Source organism: Coregonus lavaretus (genome assembly GCF_964263955.1).
Source record: "Coregonus lavaretus genome assembly, chromosome: 13".
Classification (NCBI taxonomy): Eukaryota; Metazoa; Chordata; class Actinopteri; order Salmoniformes; family Salmonidae; genus Coregonus; species Coregonus lavaretus.
The window spans coordinates 2868163-2878991 of NC_140000.1; the positions used below are offsets into that span (position 1 = coordinate 2868163).

The following is a 10829-nucleotide window of genomic DNA, read 5'->3' on the forward strand; positions in this document are numbered from 1 at the left end:
CAGAGTTTATCCTGATGGTGCATATACAGTGGGGAGAACAAGTATTTGATACACTGCCGATTTTGCCGTTTTTCCTACTTACAAAGCATGTAGAGGTCTGTAATTTTTATCATAGGTACACTTCAACTGTGAGAGACGGAATCTAAAACAAAAATCCAGAAAATCACATTGTATGCATGACATAAGTATTTGATCACCTACCAACCAGTAAGAATTCCAGCTCTCACAGACCTGTTAGTTTTTCTTTAAGAAGCCCTCCTGTTCTCCACTCATTACCTGTATTAACTGCACCTGTTTGAACTCGTTACCTGTATAAAAGACACCTGTCCACACACTCAATCAAACAGACTCCAACCTCTCCACAATGGCCAAGACCAGAGAGCTGTGTAAGGACATCAGGGATAAAATTGTAGACCTGCACAAGGCTGGGATGGGCTACAGGAAAACAGGCAAGCAGCTTGGTGAGAAGGCAGCAACTGTTGGCGCAATTATTAGAAAATGGAAGAAGTTCAAGATGACGGTCAATCACCCTCGGTCTGGGGCTCCATGCAAGATCTCACCTCGTGGGGCATCAGTGATCATGAGGAAGGTGAGGGATCAGCCCAGAACTACACGGCAGGACCTGGTCAATGACCTGAAGAGAGCTGGGACCACAGTCTCAAAGAAAACCATTAGTAACACACTACGCCGTCATGGATTAAAATCCTGCAGCGCACGCAAGGTCCCCCTGCTCAAGCCAGCGCATGTCCAGGCCCGTCTGAAGTTTGCCAATGACCATCTGGATGATCCAGAAGAGGAATGGGAGAAGGTCATGTGGTCTGATGAGACATAAATATAGCTTTTTGGTCTAAACTCCACTCGCCGTGTTTGGAGGAAGAAGAAGGATGAGTACAACCCCAAGAACACCATCCCAACCGTGAAGCATGGAGGTGGAAACATCATTCTTTGGGGATGCTTTTCTGCAAAGGGGACAGGACGACTGCACCGTATTGAGAGGAGGATGAATGGGGCCATGTATCGCGAGATCTTGGCCAACAACCTCCTTCCCTCAGTAAGAGCATTGAAGATGGGTCGTGGCTGGGTCTTCCAGCATGACAACGACCCGAAACACACAGCCAGGGCAACTAAGGAGTGGCTCTGTAAGAAGCATCTCAAGGTCCTGGAGTGGCCTAGCCAGTCACCAGACCTGAACCCAATAGAAAATCTTTGGAGGGAGCTGAAAGTCTGTATTGCCCAGCGACAGCCCCGAAACCTGAAGGATCTGGAGAAGGTCTGTATGGAGGAGTGGGCCAAAATCCCTGCTGCAGTGTGTGCAAACCTACAGGAAACATATGATCTCTGTAATTGCAAACAAAGGTTTCTGTACCAAATATTAAATTCTGCTTTTCTGATGTATCAAATACTTATGTCATGCAATAAAATGCAAATTAATTACTTAAAAATCATACAATGTGATTTTCTGGATTTAGATTCCGTCTCTCACAGTTGAAGTGTACCTATGATAAAAATTACAGACCTCTACATGCTTTGTAAGTAGGAAAACCTGCAAAATCGGCAGTGTATCAAATACTTGTTCTCCCCACTGTATGTTCAGGACAAACTCCAGTCCCTACACAAAATGACTGACACTGTATGCATTGTGCACCTCTCCCATGACTGGAATGTTATCGGACAATGGCCGCGTCCCAAATGGAACCCTATTTCCTTTGTAGTCACTATATAGGGAACGGGGTGCCATTTGGGACTCTGACAAGCTGTTTAACCTTTTGTTCTGGCCTGCCTCTGACTAAGTTACTGTACCGGTTGACCTTTTTATCTGTGAAGTGTCTGTCTGTGAATAAAGGTAGCTATCACCCTGTGCGCCTTTACTGTCCTGTTTTTCAGATCATTCGCATTAACAAAGACTCAAATGACAACAAACACAAACAACGGACTAAGACTATCCCAGTTTGGGTTATCAGTTGTACTAAAAGCTCATGACTGCATTTAGAAGTTATATTCTTCAATAATTAATGGGAATATATCATCAGCAGCAAATATTGAGGATTGCGCCTTACTTTATAAACTACACTAAGACTTTGTTCAGTAGATTTGATGACAAGAGAAAGAGATACACCCATAGAGAAAAGACTGTTCTATATGTACTATATGGATGGACACCAGCACACCTGGGACTTGCAGGTTAAGTACTTTATGAAATGTGATTCAAACGAGGAAGCTCAGCAGAATGAGCATTGCAATGTCACATATAAACACACAGTGACGTTGCAATTCTCATCCAGGTCAGGAGGCAAAGACAGTGCTGGTCACTACACACTGTCATACTAGAGAACAGAGCGACGGTTATATCAAGGCCGTTGTAGTTACGATCCTGATCCTAGGGCTGTATGGTCTTTTATTAGGTACTTCCAGGTCAGACGGTCCAACTGATCAACAACAAATACAGACGAAATGTCTCAGTTATGTAACCTTATATGGTACACAATAACATGTTTTATATCAGAGGTTTATGGAAGCAGCACAAGGTGTTCCTCAATCCTCTGTCCTGTGACTATTTGGATACCTGTTTTTCTATAATAAAGACTAGATGGATCAGCTCTTCTCTCAGAGCACACCATTCATTCATTCCCCAGTCCACTGTGGATTTGATCTGATAAAGATCTGAACTTGGAGAATGAGAGAAGTGATTGACAACCTTGTGTACCAGGTAGAACTGGAGTCTTTTTAAACAATCAGTTCCATGGGAAGTTTATGGGTGTCTGAGATTTTAAATATCATTGTCAGTTGATCATGTAAGAGTACTGTAGGTAATGTTGCCCAGTGAGGGTCGGTGTGGGTGTCTCTTCAGGCTTCAGTAGGTTGAACTGTGGTTAGAAAAACTCCACATCTAATGATGTTTAGTTCCTATTGAAAACAGACTGTAAACACCAAATCACATTGTGTAAGAGAGAGATCAGTCCTACTTCTGCTTTCACTCTGCCCTAGGGTAACATAAACTGGACCAACCTGTAAAAGACACAGGGTTTTCCGATATACAGATTTAGGATCTTAATTTGAGCCAGTTTTCTACAGCAGGAAAATAATCCTGCAGCAACAGGAAATGTGAATTATTATGTGGATTATAATTAATGGACAGTTTAGTATGGCTTGATACATTTTTTGTTAGGGCAAATCAAGTGGAAATTACTAACTTTAGAAGCCTTTTAAAAACTAAAATACACTACAAGTTTGCATTTCCTGCTGTCGATGGACAATACTCAGCAACAAAAGAGTGATCAAATTAAGATCCTACATCTGTAGAGTTGGAGTGAGTCAATGATTACACATCCTGTATTTCTGTCCCGTAAAACTTCCATCTTTGCATCAGACCGTACATTCTCACTTCTCATCCACAGTTTAGTTAAGCGTGGCTCAGTCTCTCTCCTCTCCTCCTCAGTCTCTCTCCTCTCCTCCTCAGTCTCTCTCCTCTCCTCCCCATGCAGCAGTTCATCAGTGTCTGGGTTCGGGATCCGCGGATTCAGAAGAATGACTTCTGGCATGCCCACATGGACTATGAAATCTGCATACATGTAAGTATGTAAAATGGGGGGAAAACGAAGGGGACGTGGCTGATGTGCAAACCATTATTTGAATTTCCGAATTAGTTAAATTTAGGTTAAGGTTATGGTTAAGGTAAGGGTCAGTTTTAGATTAATGTCTCTCCGCCTGTTCATACGGATGATAGAACATCAGTGTTAAAGATAATAGAATATCAGTGTTAAACTGCTGTTGTCTCTCCTCAGACCAACAGTCTCTGCTTCACTAAGAAGATCTCCTGTGTGAGGAGAAGGTACAGTGAGTTCGTATGGCTCCGGCAGAAGCTACAGGCAAACTCACTACTCATGTGGGTATTCATAGGAGGATGGCATACTCTATATGTATAGTATATTGACCTAAGATAGCTGGGAAAAGATTTAGCAAATGTACATACTGAAAATACATCCACATGTCTTGTGTCTCTAACTAGTAGTTGTTATAAAAGGTGCCAATTATTTTATATAAATAAAAAAAATATGGCTATATATAATTAATTCAACAGTCCAAAAATGGATGTACCAATCCCAGATGACCCCTTTAAGTGTGTTTACATTGTGAGTTGTCTCCATTTCCAGGGTCCAACTACCTGAACTACCTCCTAAGAACCCTTTCTTCAGCCTGAACAACGCCCAGCAGATCACAGAGAGGATGAAGGGCCTCCAGAAGTTCCTTGAACTGTGAGTGTCCTTCTGGGTTATACCTTTATTAAACCAGAATAACAAACATTACAACACATTTACAAAAAAAAAATTATACTAATAATTTATAAAAGAATACTAGAAAAACAAGAGTTATACTCAAGGGTTAAAGGCCTACAAAACATTTCGTACACTTAAGAATTGGCAAGCATTTGGCAAGCATATGCCTCCTCGTGACTGCACTAGGTTGTGCTTCCTCTGTTCTTCTGACGGTAGTGAACAATAGGCGGTGTAATAGTTTCTATTTGACTCATGTTAAACAAATCAACAGACCCATCAATATCCATTTGTATTTATGGGTCTGTTGGTACATTACCGGAGTTCCATTGGTCTTTCATCCCAGGACCCTGGAGAGTAATCTGCTTCTGTCAGACAGCTGTCTGCACCTCTTCCTGCAGTCAGACCTGGGGGTGTCCAAGATAGAGGCCTGCGCCTCAGGGAGAAGCCATTACTCTGTGTCCCAGGCCGTGCTGCGCTGCGGCTGTAAACTGCGACGCTTCCACTCCCAGGAGGACCTGTTAGAGACCAGCCGCAAGGAGTCCTGTGACTCCGACTCTGTTAGGTAGGTAGGCCTCACAAGCACGCACACACACACACACAAGCACACACACACACACACGCACGCACGCACGCACGCACGCACGCACGCACGCACGCACGCACGCACGCACGCACGCACGCACACACACACACACACACACACACACACACACACACACACACACACACACACACACACACACACACACACACACTGTGCATACACATACACACACGCACACACACACACACAAGCACGCACACACACACACACACACACACACACACACACACACACACACACACACACACACACACACATACATACTGCACACACACACACACATACATCAGACACACACGCACAATGTATGTAAAAGTCAAACCTAACAGGCAGGGCGAAAGGGACATTATATGATGTCCAGGGCAGTTGAATTGGCATTCTCTGTCCAGTACAGTTGAATTGGCATTCTCTGCCAGTGCAGTTGAATTGGCATTCTCTGTCCAGTGCAGTTGAATTGGCATTCTCTGTCCAGTGCAGCTGAATTGGGATTCTCTGTCCAGTGCAGTTGAATTGGCATTCTCTGTCCAGTGCAATTGAATTGGCATTCTATGTCCAGTGCAGCTGAATTGGAATTCTCTGTCCAGTGCAGCTGAATTGGCATTCTCTGTCCAGTGCAGCTGAATTGGCATTCTCTGTCCAGTGCAGCTGAATTGGCATTCTCTGTCCAGTGCAGCTGAATTGGCATTCTCTGTCCAGTGCAGCTGAATTGGCATTCTCTGTCCAGTGCAGCTGAATTGGCATTCTCTGTCCAGTGCAGCTGAATTGGAATTATTTGTCCAGTGCAGCTGAATTGAATTGTATAGTATGTGTGTCTTTTTCCAGTGTGTTTGTAGAGCCGGAGCCCAGCAGTAAATATGGAACTGCCTCCTCACCACCAGAGACCCTAGCTCTGTCTCTGCCTGATAGGACCAGACCTAACCACAACCAGGAAGAGACCCTAGCTCTGTCTCTGCCTGATAGGACCAGACCTAATCACAACCAGGAAGAGACCCTAGCTCTGTCTCTGCCTGATAGGACCAGACCTAACCACAACCAGGAAGAGACCCAAGCTCTGTCTCTGCCTGATAGGACCAGACCTAACCACAACCAGGAAGAGACCCTAGCTCTGTCTCTGCCTGATAGGACCAGACCTAACCACAACCAGGAAGAGACCCTAGCTCTGTCTCTGCCTGATAGGACCAGACCTAACCACAACCAGGAAGAGACCCAAGCTCTTTCTCAGCCTGATAAGACCAGACTTAACCACAACCAGGAAGAAGACACTCTCAGCATGTCTGTCTCTCCATAGGAACATCACCGCCAATCAGGACATGCTAACTCACAATATCTGCATCCCAAATGTCACCCCGTAGGGCTCTGGTCAAAAGGAACATCACCGCCAATCAGGACATGCTAACTCACAATATCTGCATCCCAAATGTCACCCCGTATGGCTCTGGTCAAAAGTAGTGCACTATGTAGGCCATAGGGTACCATTTGGGATTCAGCCAATACTGTGTTTGCTCTCATTCATCTTGAAATAAGGCTTGCACACAGCTTTTTGTCATCCATTTCTCAAAACTACTGTCACCATAACTACCTTGTCTTTCTGCCGTCAGAACAGTTTTTTTACTTCATTTTCCCAGAGAAGATGGTGAGGGAATATATGTGTTTATGTCTGTCTAGTTTTGTTAAATAATATTTGTAAAGTCCAAAAATCTGAAAGATATTTGTCCCTGGGATTATATAGGATACCTTCATGCATGCACTGTAAATAAAGTCATTTATAATGTGTTTTTGATAGTGTTCTTGATTGTGGTTGCAAAGAAGGGAATGTTCTCGGTTTTACAACACTAATCCTGTTCTTGTCAAATGATGGAAACTACGTTTTGGGTTTGATCAAACGGTGTGTCTACATCTGCCCAGTAGAGTGCAGTATTGTTGTATTCAACCATCCTCATCACTAAATTAATTAGTCACGTTCTACCACTTTATATGGCAAAATAATACTGGAAATGACATAGAACAATGAATCGTCATGACAACAGGCAAAGAAATATTAATGTCTTAGAAAGTAAGACTTACTGGCCTTAACCACCAGTAGTAGGAACCATTTTAACTGGCTGCAGCCACTGTATAAGACACTGTGAGGCTTCTGTAATAGGGTCTCTGAGGAGACAGCTTCTACCTATAGGACAGCTCTACTGTCAGGAGGGGACAGGGGTCCCTCCCACAGCATCCCCCATGGACCCGCTCCTGTCTGACAGGGGTCAGATGTTAGGCAGGTAGCCCGTCCCTGGGACCCGCTCCTGTCTGACAGGGGTCAGATGTTAGGCAGGTAGCCCGTCCCTGGGACCCGCTCCTGTCTGACAGGGGTCAGAGGTTAGGCAGGTAGCCCGTCCCTGGGACCCGCTCCTGTCTGACAGGGGTCAGAGGTTAGGCAGGTAGCCCGTCCCTGGGACCCGCTCCTGTCTGACAGGGGTCAGATGTTAGGCAGGTAGCCCGTCCCTGGGACCCGCTCCTGTCTGACAGGGGTCAGATGTTAGGCAGGTAGCCCGTCCCTGGGACCCGCTCCTGTCTGACAGGGGTCAGATGTTAGGCAGGTAGCCCGTCCCTGGGACCCGCTCCTGTCTGACAGGGGTCAGATGTTAGGCAGGTAGCCCGTCCCTGGGACCCGCTCCTGTCTGACAGGGGTCAGATGTTAGGCAGGTAGCCCGTCCCTGGGACCCGCTCCTGTCTGACAGGGGTCAGATGTTAGGCAGGTAGCCCGTCCCTGGGACCCGCTCCTGTCTGACAGGGGTCAGATGTTAGGCAGGTAGCCCGTCCCTGGGACCCGCTCCTGTCTGACAGGGGTCAGATGTTAGGCAGGTAGCCCGTCCCTGGGACCCGCTCCTGTCTGACAGGGGTCAGATGTTAGGCAGGTAGCCCGTCCCTGGGACCCGCTCCTGTCTGACAGGGGTCAGATGTTAGGCAGGTAGCCCGTCCCTGGGACCCGCTCCTGTCTGACAGGGGTCAGAGGTTAGGCAGGTAGCCCGTCCCTGGGACCCGCTCCTGTCTGACAGGGGTCAGAGGTTAGGCAGTTAGCCTGTCGCTGCATGGTGCCCCCTGCTGATAAAAACACCAGTTACACTCTTCCTCCTTCATTGACAGGTTACCCTCTGCCTCCTTCACTGACAGGTTACCATCTTCCTCCTTCACTGACAGGTTACCATCTTCCTCCTTCACTGACAGGCTACCCTCTTCCTCCTTCATTGACAGGCTACCCTCTGCCTCCTTCACTGACAGGTTACCATCTTCCTCCTTCACTGACAGGCTACCCTCTTCCTCCTTCACTGACAGGCTACCCTCTGCTTCCTTCACTGACAGGCTACCCTCTTCCTCCTTCCCTGACAGGCTACCCTCTGCCTCCTTCACTGACAGGCTACCCTCTTCCTCCTTCCCTGACAGGCTACCCTCTGCCTCCTTCCCTGACAGGCTACCCTCTTCCTCCTTCCCTGACAGGCTACCCTCTTCCTCCTTCCCTGACAGGCTACCCTCTTCCTCCTTCCCTAACAGGCTACCCTCTTCCTCCTTCCCTGACAGGCTACCCTCTGCCTCCTTCCCTGACAGGCTACCTTCTGCCTCCTTCACTGACAGGCTACCCTCTTCCTCCTTCCCTGACAGGCTACCCTCTTCCTCCTTCCCTGACAGGCTACCCTCTTCCTCCTTCCCTAACAGGCTACCCTCTTCCTCCTTCCCTGACAGGCTACCCTCTTCCTCCTTCCCTGACAGGCTACCCTCTTCCTCCTTCCCTGACAGGCTACCCTCTGCCTCCTTCACTGACAGGCTACCCTCTTCCTCCTTCCCTGACAGGCTACCCTCTTCCTCCTTCCCTGACAGGCTACCCTCTTCCTCCTTCATTGACAAACTCAGGCAGGTCACCTGTGATACAAGTCAGTATTGGACGTCCATCCATGTCTGAGGACGTCGGGAGATGACGTGGAAACCAGCCACTAGGGACAACAGTGAGCGCTGTTACCTTCAAGTAGGCTTTGGTTTTGCTAGAGCATTGTGGACAGGGATGGTGGATGGGTGTAAGCATCTGCCTCTGATTCCAAAGGTTGCATGTTCAAATCCAGCAATAGAAAGTTTTTTTAAGCCTATCCCAAACCTTAACCCTTACCTTAACCATTCAGAGTTAATGCCTAAACTTAAGAATTTGGAGTTAATGCCTAAATTTAACCTTAAACACTTTGAAATGTGAGATTTGGAACAACTTCAAAATGTTACGTTTGAGAAACGTCTAATTCTGACGTGAGAGTTTGTAGGACAAACTATCCCCTCCCTCTCACACATAGGCTTACACACAGGCACAGACGCACACTAAGCAGGCACACTTCTGTCATGTGTCCAGCTACATAGACAGTCTCACTGTGTAAGGACAATGAGTAACCTAACTCAACACTCATCTCAACCCTGTATGTGTGTGCGTCTGCCTGTGTGTGCTCACACACAGAGCAGTACTATGCTTATGCAGAGGTAATGAACACTAAGCAGAATGATGTGTGGCTGACATATTCTGCACCGCTAATTAGATTAGCAAGTCTCTCTGAGGTGGACAGGAAGCTGGACAGGAACCTCATTAGACATTCAGAACGGGGCCAGACAATAGGCTCACGGTGGTGTGACGGACAGGTGATGTCACCTGGGGAGCTGCTCAGGTCAGTGCAGGAGACAGGATGGCTGGGTAAGGAGGGGCGGGGGGACGGCCCACAAACCCACAATGGGAGAGGGAGGACGTTTTTTCTGAAGATAGCTTGTTAAGGTGTAGAAGACTCTGTCTGGCTCTCAGTGAGAGAGAGAGAGAGAGAGAGAGAGAGAGAGAGAGAGAGAGAGAGAGAGAGAGAGAGTGTGAGTGTGAGCGTGCATGCACGTGTGTGTGAGTATGAATGTGTGTGTGTGTGCGTGCATGCATGTGTGTGTGAGTATGAATGTGTGTGTGTGTGCGTGCATGCATGTGTGTGTGAGTATGAATGTGTGTGTGTGTGTGTGTGTGTGTGCGTGTGTGAGCGTGCATGCATGTGTGTGTGAGTATGAATGTGTGTGTGTGTGCGTGCATGCATGTGTGTGTGAGTATGAATGTGTGTGTGTCCTCTGTCAGTGATTGGCTGTGTGCGGCATTACCCTGCAGTCACTCTAACACACACTCAGGTAATGAAGCTGTCACACACACACACACACAGGTAGTGAAGCTGTCACACACACACACACACACACACATATAGTGAAGTTGTCGAGTGGTGCAGCTTGATATTCAAAGGGGTTTCGTCCCTGGCTTATGACAGAACTATCCAACTGTATATACTTACACAGCATGGCTAGGGTACTGTGCAGAGGACACACACACAACGCACACGGCACACACACACATACATTCACATACAGGTAGAGAGAGAAAAGAGAAAAGAGAGAGAGAGAGGGAGAGAGAGAGGGAGAACAGAGAGAACAGAGAGAGAGCAGAGAGAGAGAACAGAGAGAGAGAACAGAGAGAGAGAACAGAGAGAGAGAACAGAGAGAGAGGGAGAGAGAGAGGGAGAACAGAGAGAGAACAGAGAGAGAGAACAGAGGGAGAGAACAGAGAGAAAGAGAGAACAGAGAGAGAAAGAGAACAGAGAGAGAGAACATAGAGAGAGAACAGAGAGAAACAGAGAGAGAGAACAGAGAGAGAGCGAACAGAGAGAGAGAGAACAGAGAGAACAGAGAGAGAGAACTGAGAGAGAGAGAGAGAGAACGGAGAGAACAGAGAGAGAGAGCGAGAACAGAGAGAGAGCGAGAGGGAGAACAGAGAGAGAGAGAACAGAGAGAGAGAACAGAGAGAGACCAGAGAGAGAAAGAGAGAACAGAGAGAGAAAGAACAGAGAGAGAGAACCGAGAGAGAGAGAGAACAGAGAGAGAACAGAGAGAACAGAGAGAGAGAACAGAGAGAATGAACA

General features: G+C 47.1%; 1 protein-coding gene across 1 annotated transcript; it reads left to right on the forward strand.

Annotated features, from left to right (window-relative positions):
* Positions 1 to 3469: 3469 nt before the first annotated feature.
* On the forward strand, positions 3470 to 6166 carry LOC311139290 (sorting nexin-10B-like; the record flags this gene model as incomplete). Its single annotated transcript, XM_084174176.1, has 5 exons — positions 3470 to 3569; positions 3783 to 3883; positions 4152 to 4253; positions 4618 to 4836; positions 5701 to 6166. Exons 1-5 carry the CDS (start codon positions 3477 to 3479, stop codon positions 6164 to 6166), a joined length of 981 nt encoding a protein of 326 aa, XP_084030302.1. The 5' UTR covers positions 3470 to 3476.
* Positions 6167 to 10829: the final 4663 nt, after the last annotated feature.